The sequence below is a fragment of the Salvia splendens genome, unplaced genomic scaffold, assembly GCF_004379255.2.
Source record: "Salvia splendens isolate huo1 unplaced genomic scaffold, SspV2 ctg686, whole genome shotgun sequence".
Taxonomy (NCBI): Eukaryota; Viridiplantae; Streptophyta; class Magnoliopsida; order Lamiales; family Lamiaceae; genus Salvia; species Salvia splendens.
Genome location: NW_024599352.1, coordinates 16,072 through 38,196, shown reverse-complemented (window position 1 = coordinate 38,196; position 22,125 = coordinate 16,072). Strand labels below are relative to the sequence as shown.

The 22,125-nt window shown below is 37.3% G+C and overlaps 5 protein-coding genes and 1 pseudogene across 5 annotated transcripts; 4 read left to right on the top strand and 2 right to left on the bottom strand.

Moving 5' to 3' along the window:
• Nucleotides 1-8: 8 nt before the first annotated feature.
• Nucleotides 9-1,218, top strand: LOC121790959 (annotated as a pseudogene).
• Nucleotides 1,219-2,065: 847 nt separating this feature from the next.
• On the top strand, nucleotides 2,066-2,679 carry LOC121790963 (aspartic proteinase CDR1-like). Its single transcript, XM_042189049.1, has 2 exons — nucleotides 2,066-2,368; nucleotides 2,461-2,679. The coding sequence occupies exons 1-2, from the start codon at nucleotides 2,066-2,068 to the stop codon at nucleotides 2,677-2,679; spliced, it is 522 nt and encodes a 173-aa protein (XP_042044983.1).
• A 1,587-nt stretch (nucleotides 2,680-4,266) lies between these two features.
• Nucleotides 4,267-5,523, top strand: LOC121790962 (probable aspartic protease At2g35615). The gene has a single exon (XM_042189048.1). It carries the CDS (start codon nucleotides 4,267-4,269, stop codon nucleotides 5,521-5,523), a length of 1,257 nt encoding a protein of 418 aa, XP_042044982.1.
• A 1,706-nt stretch (nucleotides 5,524-7,229) lies between these two features.
• On the top strand, nucleotides 7,230-7,885 carry LOC121790961 (aspartic proteinase CDR1-like). The gene is made up of 2 exons (XM_042189047.1): nucleotides 7,230-7,804; nucleotides 7,870-7,885. The coding sequence occupies exons 1-2, from the start codon at nucleotides 7,230-7,232 to the stop codon at nucleotides 7,883-7,885; spliced, it is 591 nt and encodes a 196-aa protein (XP_042044981.1).
• Nucleotides 7,886-7,916: 31 nt separating this feature from the next.
• Nucleotides 7,917-11,480, bottom strand: LOC121790964 (tyrosine--tRNA ligase 1, cytoplasmic-like). Its single transcript, XM_042189050.1, has 11 exons — nucleotides 11,315-11,480; nucleotides 11,091-11,238; nucleotides 10,252-10,541; nucleotides 10,079-10,175; nucleotides 9,610-9,715; nucleotides 9,445-9,527; nucleotides 9,264-9,295; nucleotides 8,730-8,843; nucleotides 8,490-8,595; nucleotides 8,316-8,375; nucleotides 7,917-8,135 (listed from the first exon to the last, which is right to left on the bottom strand). The coding sequence occupies exons 1-11, from the start codon at nucleotides 11,398-11,400 to the stop codon at nucleotides 8,115-8,117; spliced, it is 1,143 nt and encodes a 380-aa protein (XP_042044984.1). The 5' UTR covers nucleotides 11,401-11,480; the 3' UTR covers nucleotides 7,917-8,114.
• Nucleotides 11,481-12,080: 600 nt separating this feature from the next.
• LOC121790965 (gibberellin 2-beta-dioxygenase 1-like) lies at nucleotides 12,081-14,403 on the bottom strand. Its single transcript, XM_042189051.1, has 3 exons — nucleotides 13,929-14,403; nucleotides 13,059-13,407; nucleotides 12,081-12,537 (listed from the first exon to the last, which is right to left on the bottom strand). The coding sequence occupies exons 1-3, from the start codon at nucleotides 14,318-14,320 to the stop codon at nucleotides 12,286-12,288; spliced, it is 993 nt and encodes a 330-aa protein (XP_042044985.1). The 5' UTR covers nucleotides 14,321-14,403; the 3' UTR covers nucleotides 12,081-12,285.
• Between the last annotated feature and the right edge of the window lie 7,722 nt (nucleotides 14,404-22,125).

The window sequence follows — 22,125 nt, the reverse complement described above, 5'->3', positions numbered from 1 at the left end:
CTGATCCAACACATGTTCGTCCGAGGACGGAGAGGAGCCCAAAATAGCTGATGGTCGGACACAGAGAGGGACGCTGTCTAACCCATTGCACCAAAAGAAACTAAGAACTCGCATTGCAGATTTGGAATCTCAACTCGGCCATGCACAGGAGGAGCTCAAGAGTTTGAAGGGTCATTTAGTCTCGACCGGGACTGCTAAAAAGGCTGTGCAGGATCAACTTGAGAGGAAACCTAAGAAATCACAGAGGGCTCCTGAGCCATTGGAAATCGAAGAAAAGCATTCCACTTCAGCTGAGGCCCGAAAACTGAGTAAGAAGTAGTTACTAAAATGTACGAAGCATCTGAGGAAATCCAGGAGGAAACTGATGTTTTCGAAGTTCCTAACGAGAAGACAGCGTTGGAGCCTAAGGCTGACCTAGAAGATGATGAACTCAAGGCTAAGTCTGTCTCTTTGTCAGCTGAATCACCGTCACTGCTGAGCCGGGGAGTCATTGGTTGATGAGTTGGCTTCAAAGGCAGATGAGATAAATTTGCTGAAAGCCCGTTTAGAAGAGAAGGGGAAAGAAGTGGATGTGTTTCGTCAAGAAAACGAGAGCATAAAGAGCCAGCTCAATGAGAAATCACTGAAGATATCATTGGCTCAATCTGAGATCGATGGCCTGAATCAAAAGTTAACTTTGGCTAGTGAAGAGCTGGAGAAGAGTAAAAGCAGAGTTGCCCAGACGAATGAGAATTAGAAGCGACAGAAAAGCGCGAAAGAGTTGCTAGAAAATGAGATGAAGATGCTTCGCGTACAAACTGAGCAATGGCGAAAAGCAGCGGATGCAGCAGCTACTGTTCTGGCTGGGGATGCGGAGGCGAACGGCAGGAGGATATCTGAGAGATGTGGATCCATGGATAAACTATCCGTCAACACGTTCGATCATGTTGGTGGGTACACGGGTTATGTAGGCTCGCCCGGGCTAATGGACGACAGAGATGATATTTTTGGAGGTGAAAAGAGGAAAGGCATTAGAATGTTTGGAGACCTGTGGAAGAAGAAGAGCCATAAGTAAGTTTTCAAAAATGCCTCTCTTTATTATAGACTGTATTCTTGAAGCTTTACGAAAAATTGAAATGGTTTCTCACCATTTATTAGTATTTGCTTGTTATCTGTGTGTTCATTCTATGAATTGAATGTGGTTCATCATTTAAGTATTAATAGATATTTATTATTGTCTATATTATGTTCGTCATATTAAATGTATAAAGACATAATTAAATGTTAAGACAAACTCATACGCAATAACCAGTTTCTCATTTGAACCTAAGAAATAATTAAAAGATTACTCACAAAACCAAAGAAGCATATCACAATTACTCAAAACACTCTCTTTTCCTACATCTCCCCATATAAGTAGAACTAAAATTAGATCTCCTCCCCATCATAATCATCATGCCTTCAATCACAATCTTCTTCCTCATCTTCGCGCTCTGGTTCCTCCGAGGGCTGACGTCCTCGTCGGCTTCACCTTGGAACTCGTCCACCGCGACTCCCCCAACTCCCCTCTCTACCAAGCTAACCTCACAACCGCACAACGCTTCCTCAAGCACACCGAGATCTCCATTGCGCGCGCCTCCCATTTCAATGACCACGTCCACGCCGAGATCCGCCTCCCGTAAAGCTCTCCGTGCCCGTCTTCACCGCCGATTTATACATCGGCACCCCCGCCGTCAAGAGAACTCTCGTCTTTGACACCGGCAGCGACGTAACGTGGATACAATGCAGCCCCTGCACCCGCTGCTTCCAGCAGGACGGCCCCATCTTCGAGCCGAAGAAGTCGAGCAGCTTCAAGCTGATCAACAAAACCACCCCTCGCCGGAAGCTTCAAGTGCTCCATTTCGGCAAAGGCTGCAGTTACTCTGTTGGCTACTACAGTGGGCAGTCCTCGTCGGGGCTGGCCTCCACCGAGACTTTCTCGTTCGAAAGCAGTTTGAAAGCACCCGCAACAGTGTCGAACCTCGTTTTCGGCTGCGGGACTTCCAACTCCGGGTCTTTCCCGCCAGCGATCAGCGGAATACTGGGGATGGACAGGGAGCCGACGTCATTGCCCCAGCAGCTCGGCACAGGGATCAAGAACCGGTTCTCCTACTGCCTCTCCCCGACCACGTCCTCATACGTCAGGTTCGGGGATGAGGCGGTGATCCAAGGGAGGAACGTGCAGAGGACGCCGTTCCTCGAGACAAAAAATAAAAGGAGTGTTACTAGCTACGCCCTCCCGTTGATGGATCTCAGCATCAACGGGAGGAGGCTTGGGGAGGTTCCCGAGGGAATCTACATAGATTCCGGATCCTCATTGAGCCTGCTGGAAACGAGTGTGTATGTTGCTGTGAAAAATTCTCTTGCTAGCTATTTTGCCAGTTTTCATGATGTTAAGAGGTATACAAGGAGTAATGCACCGGACATGTTTCTCTGTTATAGTTATGCGGCGGCGCGACTTTACCGACAATGTTTTTTCATTTTACGGCTGCGCCGGCGAATTTGTTCTTCTTTCCGGGCGGGAATGTGTTATGCTTGGCGGCGTTGGAGTCGAAAACTATTTCCATTTTGGGGTCGTTTCAGCAGAGGAACGTGAGGTTTGTGTATGATTTGCAGCAGAAGATGCTGTCGTTTGCTCCTGAGGAATGTTCTAGAGACTAATGGTTCTTTGTTGTGTCTGTGTGTATGCTGTTGGCTCTCTATGGAGATATAAATAAGATTTGATATATTAATATCGAATTATCTATTTTACTAGTATTATAAAAATTAAAAACTGAACGAGGTATACAATATGAGATAAGTACTAAATCATGGAGATAAAAGATGCTTCTTGCATGGATAAATTTAACACAGAAAGGTGGTGTTCGATATATTAAACAAGATAATGCTAAGATACAATATGAGTATGTTTTATCATACTGAGATAAATTGTCATAGGTTTAATTATTATGGGTAAGAGTATCTGAATAAGAGATACTCCCTCTGTCATAGCTCAAGAGATGTCGGCACGTGTTAGAGGAAAATGATAATTATTATGGGTAAGAGTATCTGAACCAGACGATGACCACTACATCTTAAAGATATTTCTTACTTTAAGGTGGCTAACAATTGCAATATAACAGTATAAGTTCAAAAAATCTCGAAACAGCCGAACACTTCTTCTTCTGGGAAGGTATTTTAAATTTTTATTTTTCAAATATGTAAAACATCAGTATTCATTTTTGTGTTGTCTTACTATACCTGAATCATTTCCTTTTTTGGCAAATAGCAACAATATTTTTTTTCTCTTACTTTATTCTTAAATCATTTGACACAATTTTTCTTAAATCTCGCGCCGAAAAGAAACATTAGATATTACTCTCTGTTTAAAAAATTTTAAATGTTCATTTCTTACAAATAAAATAAAATGCCATATGGATTATCGAGGTGTTCTTAAATTGCTATTTTAATAACTCATCAATGCAATATATTAAAAATATTAATACGATGATATTAGTATGTCAACACAAATTTAATTGATATACTTATATCTTTATGCTGACATCTATATTTTAAAATGTCAACATAAAGACATAAGTATGTCAACTAAATTTGTATTGACATACTAATTACTAATGTTATCGTGGTGATATTTTTTAGATGCTGCATTGATGAGTTAGCATATTAGCAATTTAAAAAAAGTTGGCAATTCTTCACTTCACGCCTCTGGATTACAAAAATCTAAGTATTTTAAGATAGGTAAAACATACTTCCTCTATTGACACATTTTTATTTTTGGATGTCTAGTTCAAAGTGATATACTACATTCCTAAAAAAACCCAACTCTCTTTACTTTATTTTTTCTATTAGTTTTTTCTCTTCACTTAACACAAAATAACACTGCACAAAATTCTGTGCCAAAAATAAAATGTTTCACTTTGTTCGCGAAAGAGGGAGTATAGCTGCTAGTGCCTAAAATAAAATGCTTCACAAAACCATTTATGTATATTGTCTAAATTATGTTCCCTGTCGTTTGATGATATATTAGCATCCAAGTGTAAAGACATAATTCCATGTTAAGACTATTAACATAACGCAATGTCCAATTTCTGATTTGAACCTAAGAACTAAATAAGAGATCACACACAAAAAGTAAAAAGTAGCAAAATAGGCATATCACAATTACTCAAAACACAATCTCTCTTCCCACACCTCTCCATATAAATAGAACACTCATTCTTCCCTCTCCCATCATCATACTAAATCACAATGCCTTCAATCAACACCTTCTTCCTCATCTTCACCCTCTTGTTCCTCCGTCGCCCGACGTCCTCGTCGGCCTTCACCTTGAAGCTCGTCCACCGCGACTCCCCCGACTCCCCTCTATACCAACCGAACCTCACCACCGCCGAACGCTTCCTCAAGCACGCCGAGATCTCTTTCGCGCGCGCCGAGATCCGCCTCCCGGCAAAGCTCGACCCCATCTTCACCACAGACCTATACATCGGCACCCCTGCTGTGAAAAGCACTCTCGTTTTCGACACCGGCAGCGGCGTCACGTGGATGCAATGCAAGCCCTGCACCCGCTGCTTCAACCAGTACAACCCTGTTTTCGAGCCGAAGAAGTCAAGCACCTATAAACTAATGAGAAAAAGCCACCCCCTCTCCAAAAGCTTCGACTGCTCCTTCTTCGGCAGCGGCTGCAGCTACTCCATCAACTACTATAGCGGCCAGTTCTCAAAGGGTCCGGTCGCCACTGAAACATTCACGTTTGACTCAAGTCTGAAACGGCCCGCATCAGTCACGAACCTCGTTTTCGGATGCGGGACCTCCAACGGCGGGCTATACCCGCCGCAGGTCAACGGGATACTCGGGATGGACAAGAAGCCGACGTCGCTGCCCCGCCAGCTCGGCGCGTCGATCAAGTACCGATTCTCGTACTGCCTCTCCCCGACCGCGGCCTCGTACGTCAGGTTCGGAGACGAGGCCGTGATCCGGACGAGGAACGGACAAAGGACGCCGATCATCGAGACGACAAACAAGCGGAGTGCCAGTAACTACGCCCTCCCGTTGATGGATCTAAGCATCAACGGGAGGAGGCTCGGGGCGCGATTCCCCGAGGGAATCTACATAGATTCCGGATCCTCGATGAGCCTGCTGGAGACGAGTGCGTTTATCGTTGTGAAAAACTCTCTGATTGGCTATTTTGCGAGGTTTCGGGATGTGAAGAGGTATGCAGGGCCGATGGTTTCGGAGTCGTATGTATGTTTTCAGTATACGGGAGCGCAGCCGAGTTTACCGGCGATGGGGTTTCATTTCAACGGGGCGGAGATGGCGGTGCCGCCGCAGAATTTGTTCTTCTTTACGCATGGGAATGTGTTCTGTTTGGCGGCGTTGGAGTCGAAGAGTATTTCGATTTTGGGGGCTTTTCAGCAGAGGAATTTCAGATTTGTGTTTGATTTGCAGCAGAAGATGCTGTCGTTTGCTGCTGAGGATTGTTCTAAAGACTTTCAGCTTGGTGTCTGAGTGAGGATGATTGGCTCTTTGTTGTTGAATAAGATTTAATATATTAATATGGAATTATCCATTTTATTATTATAAAAAAAATTTAAATATGAGACAGATGATGAATAAAATTTATAAATCTCAATTAAATTTAATTAGGTTTTATGCAGTTGGAGTCATGCACTTTCATTATTAGTTTCGTCAAGCAATTTCTCTATAGCTTGGAACAAGTCGCCACAAATATGGGGTAACAAAATTTTTAGATTTATACATAGTCTAAAAATAAAAATTTATAAAATGTATATAACGTTATTTAAATAAAATATTTTATTCAAATACTCCCACAATATTCTAATCTAATACCAGTACATAATAACTAAACAATTTCTTTTAAATTTTTGGATTTTTTATTTGGTTCATATTTAGGTAAACAACTTTCGAATTTAATTACATTTTCTCAAGCAAAAATAAATAAAATGTAAAATAGCATTTACCCACCAGTCCACTATTAGAAAAACTATCTTGCTTGGTCGAGTAACAAAAAATTTAAATATATATTTCAAATTTTAATACTTGTCCCTTCATGTTCAATGAGTATACTCTATTTGTTCACTAATTGTTTAATTTAAAGTGACACTTTAATTCAGTGCAGATTTTAAGAGACGTAGATGAGAGTTGTTAAATAAAATTAAAGGAATGTACATCAAAACTTATATATTGGTATTAAGTTTTACAATGGATATTGAGTGTAATAATCAAAATGCAACTGCTTTCAAACTCAAAAATACATTTAGTTTATTTTTTTTTGACATTATATACATTGACTTAGTATATCATAGCAACGCATTATATACAAAAACGATGAGATCAATGCATCGAGTGCATTATCTACACTCCCTCTAAGCTCCATGTGTAAATACATAATTCCTTGTTGAGACTAATCACATAACCAAATATCCAATTTCTCATTTGAACCTAAGAAATAAATAACAGATCACATACAAAAAGAAAAAGGAAGCAAAATAGGCACATCACAATTACTCAAAACAACATCTATTCCCACACTTCTCCATATAAGTAGAAATTAGATTTCCTCTCCCATCATCTTAACCATAATTCCTTCAATCAACATCTTCTTCCTCATCTTCGCCCTCTTGTTCCTACGACGGCCGACGTCCTCGTCGGCCTTCACCTTGAAGCTCGTCCACCGCGACTCCCCTCTATACCAGCCGAACCTCACAACCCTGCAATGCTTCCTCAAGCACGCACGCCAAGATCTACCTCGCGCGCGCCTCCCATTTCAACGTCCACGCCTCCATCCGCCTCCCGGCAAAGCACGACCCCATCTTCACGGCGGATTTATACATCGGCACCCCCGCCGTCAAGAGGACTCTCGTCTTCGACACCGGCAGCGGCCTCACGTGGATGCAATGCAGCCCCTGCACGCGCTGCTTTAAGCAGAACGACCCCGTCTTCAAGTCGAGCAGCTACAAGCCGATCAGCAAAAAAAACCACTCGCCAAACGCTTCCAGTGCTCTTTCGTCGGTAGCGGCTGCAGCTACTCCACCACCTACTACAGCGGCCAGTTCTCGAAGGGCCCTGCCGCAACCGAAACATTTACGTTCGACAGCAGTTTGAAACGACCCGCATCCGTGAAGAACCCCATTTTCGGCTGCGGGACCTCCAACGGTGGGCCTTACCCGCCGGAGGTCAGCGGGATACTCGGGATGGACAAGGATCCGACGTCCTTGCCTCGACAACTCGGCACATCGATCAAGAACCGGTTCTCCTACTGCCTCTCTCCGACCACAGCCTCGTACGTAAGGTTCGGGAACGAGGCGGTGATCCAAGGGAGGAACGGGCAGAGGAGGCCGATCGTCGAGACGAGCAACAAACGGAGCGCCATGAACTACGCCCTCCCGTTGATGGATCTCAGCATCAACGGGAAGAGACTCGGGGCGAGATTCCCCGAGGGTATCTATATAGATTCCGGATCCTCGTTGAGCCTACTGGAAACGAGTGTATTTATTGCTGTGAAAAATTTTCTTGTTAGCTATTTTGCGAGGTTTAAGGATGTTAAGAGGTATACAGGGGTGGATGTTCCGGACACATATATCTGTTTTAGTTATGCAATGACGCGGCCGAGTTTACCGATGATGGTGTTTCATTTTAAGGGGGCTGATTTGGCGGCGGCAGCGCCGACAAATCTGTTCATCTTTTTGGAGAAGAAAGTGTTCTGTTTTATGGCGTTGGAGTCGAAAACCATATCCATTTTGGGGGTATTTCAGCAGAGGAATATCAGGTTTGTGTATGATTTGCAGCAAAAGATGTTGTCATTTGCTCCTGAGGATTGTTCTAAAGACTCAGCTTGGTGGCTGAGTGAGGATAATTGGTTCTTTGAGATATTAATAAGATATATAAATAAAATGCTATATTTCTACTCAAATATAAGTCGAAATATAAATCTGATGGAAAATGAATAACAAGAATCTAACATAAAAAAAAAAAAGTAATACTATTCCAAGAAAAGTAATAGTACCATTGCTATTGTGATAATAAAGACCAAAAGTTTGCAATCCTCTTCGGAAGACTGTGGTTTTGCTTTCTCAAGATCATCTGGTTACCTTGTAACCCTGCAAAGTATATGCGCAAAATATTATAAAAAATATGGTATAGTGAAATTAACTAGGAATTAACATAAACTAAGAGAAGCACTTGTTAAAGAGGGAATGGAGTTTAAACTATGTTGTAGATAAATAGGGTTCAATTTTTCCATGTAATTCAAAGTAGAGAAAGAAGTCAAATGTGCATACCTTCACCCTTTTCAGTAGATCCTTAGCCTTCGGATCGTTGATGAAATGATCACGTACCGGCTGCATAATGTTACAAAGCTAAGTAAATGCTTGGGTTGCAAAAGAGTAATTGTACATGTAAATCAGTATTTTAGGATCAAACATAAATCAGATGTAAGTAAAGTTAATTATTACCTGCAGTATCCGGTTTAGTGCTTTTGCAAGAGCGGGCTTGAGATCTCCAGGATGCAGCTGTCCACTTTCGTAGTCAGCAACTAAATCTTCGAAACTCTTGAAAGTCCTGAAGGACGTGAATGTGTAAAGAAGATTGCTATAAAATGTCCAAAACGAATACAAAACCAAGATATCATTTCTGCACTAGAATTGAAAACTAAAAAAATTGGGCATGTCGCCAAGTCCTCAAGAATGACTTACTTATCACCCCCATTATCTGGTTTCCGCTCAACTGTGAACTCATTGAACCATGGGATAACAATATATTTGATGTACTCCAAGCACGGGTTCTTTTCCACCACTTTTGGAGGGCAGATGATAAGCATATAAGATATGAAGCCCTAACTTAACCCAAAACCATGGTCAAAGGTAAAGGGTTGACTCCCTATTATATGCTATTCCACACTTTCGTGTGAAACCGATGTGGGATCGTATCAATCCATCCCTCTTTTAAACCGGACGTCCACGGACGGCACACGCCACGGGCCCACCATCCGCTTTACGGCCCTTTTTCCTTTCGGGCCCACGTTTCTTCGGTGGCACCCCTTGGTCACACCTACGGGTAGCCCCTTTCCGTAGGACATCCGGATCCACGTTCACCGCACCAAATTGATAAGCATATAAGATATGAAGCCCTAACTTAACCCAAAACCATGGTCAAAGGTAAAGGGTTGACTCCCTATTATATGCTATTCCACACTTTCGTGTGAAACCGATGTGGGATCGTATCAGCAGAAGGCTTTTTTTATCTTCAGATTTACATCAGCCTGTGACATTCATTTTTATCAACCCAACAGAATTTCACTAGTAAAGAATTCGGAAGGTCCAAAACAAGCCACAAGTCCACAACTTAATCAGAATCGGGGCCAACTATTATAAATTGCTGTCCTTATAGGAAATTGGAAACATATAATACCTCTTCATCCTCCATGAAGATAGAAGAAGAAGGATCACTCTTCGACATCTTCTCCTGTCCTTCCTGCAGCCCAGGGAGCATATCTGTGTGTAATTAAAAGCAGATACAGTTAACAAAAGTTTTAATAGGACTATCACTTTTATGGAAAGGTAATACTCTGCTTACGATGAGACAGTATGATAGGCTTGTTTTTTCTTTTGATGTCATCGCAATACTCCCTAGCCAACATATTTACTTTGCGCTGGTCCATACCCAACTGGCAGATGTCAGCCTGTTCCAATACACAAACTCACAAGTTATATATTATGACATTAATAAGCTCCACCGGTAGAAATGTAATGCACAATTCAATAAACCATTTCACTATGCTCTGTAAGTGAAGAATGAGTTGCATTTTTTTTCTGGTACCAATAGTGAATATCTTTGTTTCGTTCCTACCTCACTCATACACAGCGTTATTATCTGGAGTTTCTTGCCTTTAATATTTAAGGTTCATTGTAAATCATTCTTTCACCTCGCTGTAGGAAAGTAATGAATTATATTGAAAGCAAAATAAACAAAACATACATATGCAATAGTAGTATCCCTTTAATATGTCATTCCCAAATGAATCCAAGCAACAATGAAAACTCACCTTAAGGAAGAATATATCAGCACATTGCATGCACGGATAGAATATCTGGGCTGCTGACAATTCATCTTGCTCGGAGCGGCCCATAATTTGGCAGCACCTAAATGAGGACAAAAGGTACGATATCACATCAGTGATTGGACATTCACTTAGCAGAATGAGAAAATGACCCATACCGCAGCACCCTAGGAAGCTTGTTTCTCCTGGCTATGTCCATCACAAGGGGCCAGTACTCATGAGCCCGGGAGTTGATCTCTTCAGAAGACCATAGAAACTCCACCTGGCCTCCTTCAATGTTCATCCCTACAGCTTTCCAGATCTCAATCAGGTACTGCCCTATCACTTGTATCTTTTTCAAGTCACCGCCCATTTTGTTGTTCAGCTGTGCGAACCAATCTGCAATCCATATCTTCACTTTGCATCCCGCGGAAGTCAGTTTATTGACATTAATTGCCTTCATAACTCCCTGCACATAGATGTTTGCACTTTTCCATCAAACATTATCAAAATATTACAGGCATATGCACCTTCCAGCAGGAAAGATAAGAGCAAAGATAAGAGCTGCTGACAAAACTGAAATCCACAACCAAAAAGTGCTATTGCACAATCACATCCCAATAACAAAATAGGAGTAGAATCAAATCACTAAGCCTACTATTTGAGATCAATATCAAGACCTCAAAATTTTGGACAGCAACTTAAAATTTTGAGCTTAAGTTATGAATCATCCAAGTCGAAGAAAGGTTAATTTGGTTCTAAAATACTCTACGGTATCCGTTTTTATCGAAAATTAAATTCATAGCATATTAACAACCACAGATCCATAACCAGAGGATGACAAACTAAATTCATTAACTTTTCAACAAAACAAACTATTTCCACAAGTACGCAATTGAGCATGTTTCGATCAGCTGAAACAATAACTAGACTGCATAAAGCTCGGAAAACGCTAAACAATACCGAAGAGAAGACATTTATGCGAAATCATACAACGAAATGGATTCAATTCAGCTACCTGAGCAATATGCATTCTTCCAGACGGTTCAAATCCATCATAGCAAACAATGTTAGGCTTGTTCGCCAACAATCGCTCCAATTCATCCTCCTGTATGCACTCCTCGCCAATGCTCCTTATCAAATCGTACCTCTCCTTCAAGCTCAATCTGTATTCAATTCAATCCAACAAATTCAGCTTCTAGATCAAAAAGTGACACACATAATGAAACTGAGAGGACTTACTGCGGCTGAGGCGAAATGGAGAGAGACTGTAGCGGTTGAGATGGCGGGACTTCATTGCTGTTGCTGCTGCTTCCTTCGTTCTCCATTGAAAATGTAGGGTTTTGTGTTTAGAGACGAAATTCGGAAAGGGAGATTTAACTTTGACTCTGCATTTTTAAGCACTCTCTCTTTGGCGACTGTTTTTTTTATTATTATTTTCTTGAAATTAGTCAAAATAGAAATAAACTTGAGTACTTAGAGTAATTTAAAGTGACACCAAATCTAAAATAAGGAAATTAAAAAAAGAGAAAAATCTAAGTATTTTAAAACTATTTTGTTTGTAACTATGCAAATTTGCGAGGATCAAATTAACAATATTAACAAAAAAGTAATGCACAAGAAATATAAAGAATTAAAAACGGGTAAATATGAATGAATTAGTATTAGCACTCAGTATTAATCTTTCTTTCTTACTTTGTGGACATATATATAATTAATAAAAGTTACATTCAAAATCCTGCTTTCTTAAAAAACTATAGCATATTGAAATGGAAATAGGATAAGTTTAACAATTTAGTCTATTTAATGTTTTTTGGTAAAGCTTAGGCCCATTTTCTAACTTATTTTTAAAGCCCATTGAAAAAATAAGTAATATAATAATTATGTAAATTTGCCAAGCCCATTCCTAAATTAATTATTGCATACTACAATGATAACATAACATGAATTTACAAATGGAAATTTTAGAGTACGAAAATTGTTTTCCTTGATTAAACGCACATTGATATTTATAGTGATGCAATAATCCTTATATTAATCAACAAGAACGTTTACATGACCTATACCACAAGCAAATGAAAAATTACAAGTGTCGTCATTCTGACCCCTTATCACATTTTGAATCTCGTGTTTCGTTTGACAGAACGAAGCACGAGATGACCCGAAATTTGCCATCTACATCAAACTAGCTACTAAAAACCCTACACATAAGATCATGAGGCTACAATCTTCTCAAAGAGACCTAATCTATTAACAGCTAATTTTGACTTATGAGCCGATTTCTTGTATTCAAACCATGTAAATTCCTTGTACAAGCTATCTTCTTCCCCTTGCATGAGTGATGCCAATGGAGCTATCTTTTCACTCAATGGTGGCCCTCCAAAGTAAATCATCGATAGTCTCGATTTCGATCCGTTGGCCACTACTCTATGTTTCACACTCTTGAACCTTCCGTTAGTCATTACCTGCGCCCATAAGAACAAAAAAATAAATTCAGTAAGACATGTCCCTACAGCTATATGTCAATGGTACATGTTAATCATAAATAAAATAAACAAATATCACAAAACTAGAATCACTGCATAAATCTCATAAACTTTTATTAGTCAAACCTTGGAAACCTTACATCGTTTGATAAAAAAAAGTTAGAAATAGAAAATTCAAGCAAAGTATAGCCACGTGGCATAATGATTGTGTCTTGCCACGTGGGCATGTATTCGGACACGCCTCATTTAAATAATGAGGGCTAATATTTCGTGGTTGACCAAGTTTACTAACCCTTTTAAAATAAAAAGAAGTTTAGTCAAAGAAGAAAATTAGAAAGAGAAGTTTCCATAGCAACTAGTACCACTAATTTACTAGAAAACTACTCCGTATTTAAAATTTGCATTTATTTATTATATAAATTACCTTTCATAGAAATGTGGTCCCATAGGTTGACACATTTTTAATAGGACGATCCAAAAAGAAAAACGAAGCACTGTACCTGTAATGAGTCACCGACGTTAATGAAGAAAGAGTTGTGGTCGGGCGGGACGGAGATCCACCGGCCATCTTTGAGGGAGATTTGGAGGCCGGAAATGTTGTTGGATCGTAGCACGGAGATGATCTGAGGGTCGGTGTGCTCGCCGAATCCAATCAAATTCCGGCCATCGGATTCGAGAAAGCCCGGGATCGGAGGGTAGTGGTTCACCCGAAAAACAGAGTCGCTCTGCTCATCCATCAGCAGCTTGCTGAACGCATCCCTCTGCTGAATCCTCAGCCCCTCCGCCACCATTTCGAGAATCTCGCAGGCCATCTTCCTCACCGCAGCGATGTATTTGTTCACCAGACAACTGCAACGTTCCAGAAACAACATTGTGTAAGAACTAGCGCAATTTAGTTGGTAAGATGTTCTTCTGCTAACTAATAAGTCGACTCGTTTAAGGTGTGTGAATAGTAACTTGGAGGAAGAGTAATAGTGAAATTTGTAGTGTAGTTTATTTAGCCAGACGTTTGCCTCTCTCAGAAAAATAGGTAAGACGTTTTCACTCTAATAAATAAATCTTGTAGTTCAAGTCACTCTTTTTCTAACTTGAACTATTCGACTCATACGTCAACAATTTGAGTCCGTACACAAATTAAATAGAAAACTATTATTGATTCTCGTACAAATAAAATTCATTAATTATGGACATGAGTGACCAAAATCAACATTATCATGACAAAATATGATTTAGTTGGTAAGACGTTTTTATTATAATAATAAATAAGTATGGTTGAAGTCACTTTATATTTTTTTACTAATAGCTATAGAATTTGAGTTATGACGGAATAAATGAAAAATCATTATTGATCATCTTAAAGTAACACTGACCGGAATTTCTCGGCAGCGAGGCCAAAGATGGCGGAGAATTTATGGTAATCGGCGCTGGAGTTGGTGGTGAGGAGGAGGTATTCGAGCCACCCGACATCGCCATTGTGGCCGATCTTCTTGTCCCCATAGCCGAAGGGGTCGGGTGGGCCGGCTTGGGCCTTGACGGAGAGAGGGAGGGAGAAGAAGCGGAGAGCTTCGGATTCGAGGTCGCGGATGAGGTCGGCGGGGACGCCGTGGTTGATGACTTTGAAGAAGCCGAAGTCCTCGCAGGCTCGGACGAGCTGAGCTTTGGTGTCAGGCTTGGAGAGGTCGATGAGGGGGATGAATGCGGCTCGGTGGTGGTTAGGTTTGGACAACTGTTCCATTGCTGGCGGTTTGGAGTGGACTAGCATCGCTGGTGGTGGTGAGGAATGGTGAGGTGATGTGTTGAAATTGAAGAATTGATTGGGTTTGGGAGAGGTTTGCTATTTATAGGCAGGTTTGAGAGAGAGAGAAAGGGGGTCATGGGATTAATAATGGAGGAAAAGAAGATACATGAGAAATTGTGGGCTGTGATGTGGAATAGTTTATCCATTGATTTTAGACATGTGAATAGTTTTATCCTAGTTGTGAACGAACTTTCACTATCACTTAACAAGTAGGGCGACATTCCCAGTAAAGATATCCATGGCTTCTATAACTACCTCGTTAACGGGGTTTTCGATTTTTTTCCCCAAGCAACGCGATTTCCCCATCTTTCTTCCTATATGTTGTTGGATGATGCACCTAACCATATCCTTGGACACTAAAATATGACTAAGATGTACATTGATAGATTATCTAACACTGCTTTAATGAGTACCAATTTTACGCCTAAAGTAACGTGGGACTGAAGGAGTAGCTAGATAGATTATCTTGCAATGCTTTAATGAGCACCAATTTTCCGATCTTCAAAAGATTCCTCGCCTTCCAAAGAGCAAAGTCTCTTCTCAATTTTGTCAACAATAGGCTTAAATAGTTAAATGTCTAGATTTCCCTTTGGTTAGGCTCAAGGGGATTTCATAATAAGTGATAGGTGGTTTGAATCTACACATCCACACGTATATAACTCGTATCATTAATTACTACTAGGCCATGCCTCTTAATTAGGAGAAGAAGCACAAACACGCATATAACTCGTTTCATTAATGCCTTTTTCATTTATATCCCAACTATAAAACTTTTCTTAATTTTGCTTCAACATTTTCCTATGTACATTAAGACAATCATTGAAACAAAAAATTATTCGAATTTCAATTATCAATTATTAATTGGGGATGGTAGGCAACATTGATTCTCTACACCAATCATTGATCAACGAACACAACTAATCCTGAAAAGAAAAATAAAATAGTATAAAATCCATACCCATATAATGTCCTTATGCCACCACAAACTTTGATGAAAATGAAATGCATCTAATGCACAAGAAAATTAAAGTTGTTTTTTTAATAAATGATCACCGATTATTCTCCATTTACCTAAGACCATAGTGACTTGAACTAATATCGACCTATTAATTGGAGGAAGTCTTGTTAATCAAACTGCGCTTCATCGATAAAGATATATTTTTTTCTTTTAAACAAGAGAATCAATAATGGGTATCCATCTACCCTGACTCAAACCCTAACTTATCGATTAAAGGGGAAATGTCCTACCAACTCAGTTGCACTTTATCGTCTCATCAACCAAAATATTGAAGTTGGGTGCAATGCATTTAAATCATGGTTTGATTATGCAATTGGGTTTTGATGTCTGCGATGAATGGAACAGAAACGGACCAAATTAATTTTCCATGACTGCCCAAAATTGTTAAACAACACATTTCTGGAGTTTGTCTGCCTATTTATTTTTGGTTGATGATTTTCAGGTTCAGATGCCACTCCTCTATTGGTATAAACAATCCATGTGCACAGGGTTTCCATCAATGTACCAACTTGCATCGCCTTATCATAGATTCCACTACCCATCTTTACTTTATTTATTACTCCTACAAGATTATATCATAGTATGTGATTACTAGGAAATTACCAATGTCTATAATTAGAGCTAGCAAAATAAGCCCGGCCCGATGGGTGAGTCGAGCCTGGGGACCGTGCCCTACTAAGTTTCGGGATGATTCAAGCCCACCCAAATTTCTTTTTTCTGAAAAGCTTCGCCCGACTAACCCGAAGGGTTAGGGTTGAAAATTTGTAACCTGAAAAATTTGCCATCCGAATAGTTCGAAATCCGAGTGGGTTGACCAGATTGACATCCCCTGAAGCATGACTCATTTTACACATTGCTTTTTACATCTTTTAAAATGTACTGGGTTAAAGTGAAATATTTTATACTCCCTCCGTCCCTGAAAGTTTGTCCCATTTTTCTATTTCCATCTGTCCCACAAAATTTGTCCCATTTCACTTTTTACCATTTTTGGTAGTGTACCTCATATTCCACTAACTCATTTCTACTCACATTTTATTATAAAACTAATATATAAAGATAGGAATCACATTCTACTAACTTTTTGAACTCATTTTTCATTACATTTCTTAAAACCCGTGCTAGGTAAAAGTGGGACAATATTTGGGGGACGGAGGGAGTAAGTGATGGATGAAGTATTTATTTCTGAAAATGAGAAAAAAGTACTCCATCCGTCCCGATTAATTGCCGCTCTTTTCCATTTCGGTCCGTCCCTCAATAATTGTCACACTTCATTTTTACCATAAATGGTAAGTAGGTCCCACATTCCACTAACTCAATTCACTCACATTTTATTATAAAACCAATATAAAAAAGTGGGTCTCACATTCCACTAACTTTTTCAACCAATTTTTCTTTACATTTCTTAAAACCCGTGCCCGGTCAAAGAACGACAATTAATCGGGGACGGAGGGAGTATTTCATATGATCAAGTTGATAGATTTTGTTTTGTTATACCTCATGAAAGTATACATGAAAAATATTTAACCCACGACACAAAAACGGCTGGTTGACTTAGAATCTACTATGACTTTTCAAACAACAGAACTAAAATATCTTTTAGTCAAAGGATAAGAAAAGAAAGAGATAGACAATTTACATAATTTCTTTCCATTGCAATTTTAAATTAAAGATAAATTAGAAAAAGAGGAGTTGCTGCAATTCTCCATTTCATTTTATACCATAGTTTGGTCAAGATTAAATTATCCCGAAATTATACAAGATTGAATTGTCCGAGATTCCTAAATATTAACATTGTTACTTGAAAAGTCAAACTCATCAGCCAAGATTAAACGTGACATCCTACTCCCGAACAACATATAAAGAATGCAATTTTATTTAATTCATCAAATTGAACACCATTTACTATTGTACATGGTACTTATACTAAAACCACTGGAGTAAAAAGCCCGAAATGAAGTAAATCAGTCCACGACCACGACAACGACAACGACAACGGAACATCAAATTGTTTCGGAATAATAATATATCGAGTTAATTTTACTAACACTAATAGATTCCACTTGCAATGAAGGTGGGCCCACATAGCAGGGCAACACACCTTTGAAGCCGATCTGTGGGCCCATGTAGTTAGTCCAAGTCTTTAGATCTTCAAACTCTCCCATCTTTTTCTCTATTATGATTAGAATTTAATACTTTTATTTAAAAAAAAAATTGTACAATATGATCTGAGATATATATACATACTTGACCACTGGATCATTATTTAAAAAGGATAACCTAATTTTGTAACCCTGAATTACACTGTTTATTAAATACCATCCATTATATTTTTAAAATGTTTTATATATAATTCAACATTAAAACGAATCAGCTTACCAGATTATTAGATTGATTAACCTATAAAATATTCCATACCAATTATGTACATAAATTAAACTTTTAATAAAATTGGATTTTTTTTTTAGAAAACAACATAATTTGTGGACTTCAATTATTCATGATTTAAATTAGGCATGTTGAGTTCACAAATTGTTCTACGTGTTCAAGACGAGTGGAGGTGACGTGGCATAAATAGATTCATAAAAATGGAATTATAAGTCGGCGACTAACTTGAAAAGGCCCACAATAATTAATACACTCTTTTTTTGTTTTAAAAAGACAGCTCGGCCCAAACCCACCGCATTTCTTACTCGTTATTTTTTTGGAGTTCGATTTGATGGATTAGATAATATTTCGAGACGAAACTCAGTGCATAAAGTTGGGATAGTAACACGTAATTTATGAATTTTAGTTTTTTATATGATAAAATTAATCTTAGATAAAAATCTGAGGGATATTATGGTTCATTAAGTTGCTGTCCGGATGACATGACTCATTATCATAAGATTATTCATTTAAAATTCACTTGTGAGATCATTTTGAGAGAGAGATGATTATAACTTATTACTATATGATTATCCATCTAGTATTAAGTTGTAAGACTCAATCTCATGAATCAAACATAATACATATGTAATCATGAGATATATTCTTGCAAACCGAACAACCTCTCAAGATATATTTTCTTTATGGTTTTTGCATTTGTTAGGTTTTTAGTTTTTAGTGTTAATAAGATGAATGATTTATACATATAAATAAGTAATTACCCTAACTCATCATTCATCTTTGTCTTATCTAATCTATTGTGGGTGTTATTATTGTTATTGAATCTAAGGGTATAAACCATTTGATATGCATGCATGTTTCTATTTGCACAATCTTTATGTTTATGCTATACTTATATTATACATAAAATTTGTGTTTGTAAATATGCATATTTCTACGGTGAATGCATTCCCGTCGATTGATGAATACAAAAATGAGATCAAATTCTAGAAGGGTAAATAAAATTTCACTAAACCAACCCATATACTTATTTATATACATTGGGTGGAACAAGAAGTTACAAGACTTCACCATGTGAAATTAGTTCATATAGGTATTATATATTACCATGTTAAAATAAGAAGTAGTAATTGAGATAACTAGATAAGCATTGTTAGGGGATTCATTAATTATGCTAGTGAGTTTATGATTTTGTACCACAAATGTCATTTTCAAAGGATTAGAATCAAAATTTGATAGTTAATTATTGAAAAGGATAGATGATATTGGGGAGAGTTGGTCTAAATTCAAGAATTGAACCAATAATTGGTGAGACATAGGCATAGTTTCCTATATCTGTGGCAGGATATGGTTGAATGATGAACCATTTTAAATTGTTTCACTTTGAAAGCTACTTTTCATTAGGGCTTAGATAAAGGAGGTGTCACACTACCATACTACAAGATATGACCACACCATTTGCTAGATGCTTCAATTAGATAATATCAATTCATATTATACAATGTTCATTTTAAGTATGTCTTGATTTTATTATTTAATATCTCTGATAATATCAATGTGATGTCTATTCTTGAAATAGACATTAGAGTCAACTCCATCTTGATGTTATATTTTGAGATATACTCAACTCTTTATTAATGATACTATTATCCATAGATTAAAAAATGATAATTATAATGAAATGTTTAATTAACTAGTGGGGATAAAGAAAAAATAATTGAAATACTACTAGTTATTATTCGCTCTGTCTCATGTTACTTGCACTTTTCTATTTCGACACCTCCCAAATAATGATCAAAATAGCACATTATTAAAAATTAGAGTTTTAATTAATATATTAGAGTTAATTTAGTATCTATTATTAAGTGATCTCTCATTACTCTTAAAATACTAATTTAGCTATACTAAAATTAATCCCAAATTTGTGTGTATAATCCAACTATGGTTTATCACTCCTCAATTAGTGTTTATTAATTCATATGTAGTTAAAACTTTTTATATTAATCACAATTAGTATTTAGTTAGAACAATACTTTGTGCATCTAAATTTACTAAAATATGCCTCTTACAATTAGTTTTTTTTTTAATGTAGAACAAAACTATCATACTATAGAGGATAGTGAGCAGGCTCAGCAAATCAAATAAGGCTCCACTATAAAGCATACAAATGGCCAAGAGCCAAAATTTATTTTTGAGTTTCAATTTATGTCAATTTTTTTTATTTTATAATTAAGTAGTGTCTATTTGTCTAATGTCTATTAGTATATAAGGTCATAGAATCATAATCTAGAGAAAACTAGAGAATTAAAGTTTAAACATTTAATAATAGTCAATAAATATAAGTATTGTGTGATTTTTAATAATTTCTATTCTCATAACAATATAATTTATATAAATAGAATAAATTTGAAATATAATAATTTTGGGTTTATGGGTACCTGATTAGTTGGGTTCGGGTACTAGCATTGGATATTATGGTACCTGAATTCACATACGGGTTGAGTATTGGATATGATATTTTTTAGATTTCGGGTTTGGATACCCGCGGATACTCGAATTTGCAGGCCTAGCTAGCCAAGACGCTATAACAACCTTTTTTTCCCTCGAATTCTGAGTTTTATTTGAAGCCTTAGAATGTATTCATATTCTTGATATTTCAAATAGATGAAGATATCACATAAAACATATCCCACATGTATTAGTTACATATATTGGAGATCCGATAGAAGTGGGATTAAGCAAATTAATTTTAGAAATATCATAAATTCGCATTTATAGAATCTTCTATAGTGACGTGGCTTCTGATAAGGAAAGATATTTTCCAGTTCATTTATTAATTTTGTTTAATTTGTAATGCATTATTTTGGTCAAAATGAGGTGCTTCACCAGTCAGTTTCTAAGTTTCTAATTGGATTGCCTGTCAATTTTAAGCATGAATCTAGATTGTTGACGCTACTTGGATTCATCAAATCATTAATTATTTAAATTCTTTTATTTGGACACATATGGTTTTAAATCCTATGGTATATCATTTAATAAAAAATATCTCAATTTTTGAAATAATTATTTAGGGTTATTGGTCCCTAATACCATAAACTTTGGTCAAAATTGTGGTATTTCTCATGAACTTTGAACTTTAAAATTGGTCTAATATATCATTAACTTTGCATTTGTTTTTGTTATTTCCCATGACAGGGTAATCACCACATCTGACGAACTTACGTGCATCTTTTATCCTACTTGGCACTACGAAATCAACGTAGTTTCTACGTGACTTTTTTTTATCATACTGACCATGAGCTTAAAAAGTGGTCTAGATAAAACATTTCACCGTTGTCCACATAGAATAAGTTTTTCGCCGAAGATATCTTATTTGGGTTGGGTTGGGAAATACTATCAAACAAAATACAAAGTTTGTGATATTTTAGACCAGATTCAAAGTTTGTAAGAAATACCAAAATTTGGCCGAAGTTCATGGTTTTAGGTCCCAATTATTTATTTAAATCCCAATTTATTTTATTTGTATAAAATATGTCTTGGGTCCATTTCCCCCCTTAATTTGCTTGAAACGACATCGTTTTTTATAGCAAAGATAATGGACATTGTTTTGAGTAACAATGCTTGAAATATGGCGTCATTGTTTTGATGCAAAAGCAATTGTCTAGTTGAAACAAGGAGTCATTTTTAAAGTTAATGTTATTCGTCATAAAACAAGTAATGATATTTACATTTTTCTTTTTTAAATCGTGTGGTTTTACAATATTAATAATAATACTATCGAATATTGTGTTTATTTAAGAAGATCAATAATAGTTTTCTATTTATTTTTGTTTATTGGACAAGAGAATAACGTTTGAATACCAAGTAAGTTGGATTTTGTCGTCGAATATATAATTATCAAGACGATATTAATTACTGAGTTTCAAATCAACAGCATCATGAGCACAAATTGACGAAATTGAATAACTTCTAGCGAATGTTAATGCATGTCATTTCGAGATTTCGAATATTATTACAAACTTGAAATTTCTATAACATATTGCTGGGATCGATAATGAAATTTTATTATTTGTAAAAGGTATAATTGGTAGACTAATGGTCCATTAGTTAAAAGGTGTATTTTGTAATGAGCGAATTTACATTATAATTAATAGAATAACAACAAACTTAAATTTAATAATTTGAAGAATTATTAATTGTATTGGTTATTAGATGACGAAATGCACTTTAATTGGTAAGACGTTTACATTCCAACCAATAAGCATAGATGTGTAAATGCGTATAAGTAAAAAAGCTCGAGTAACTTCATGCCAACTTATTTTCTATATCTATTTGAGACCAATGTTAAAACTGGTTGATGGATGGA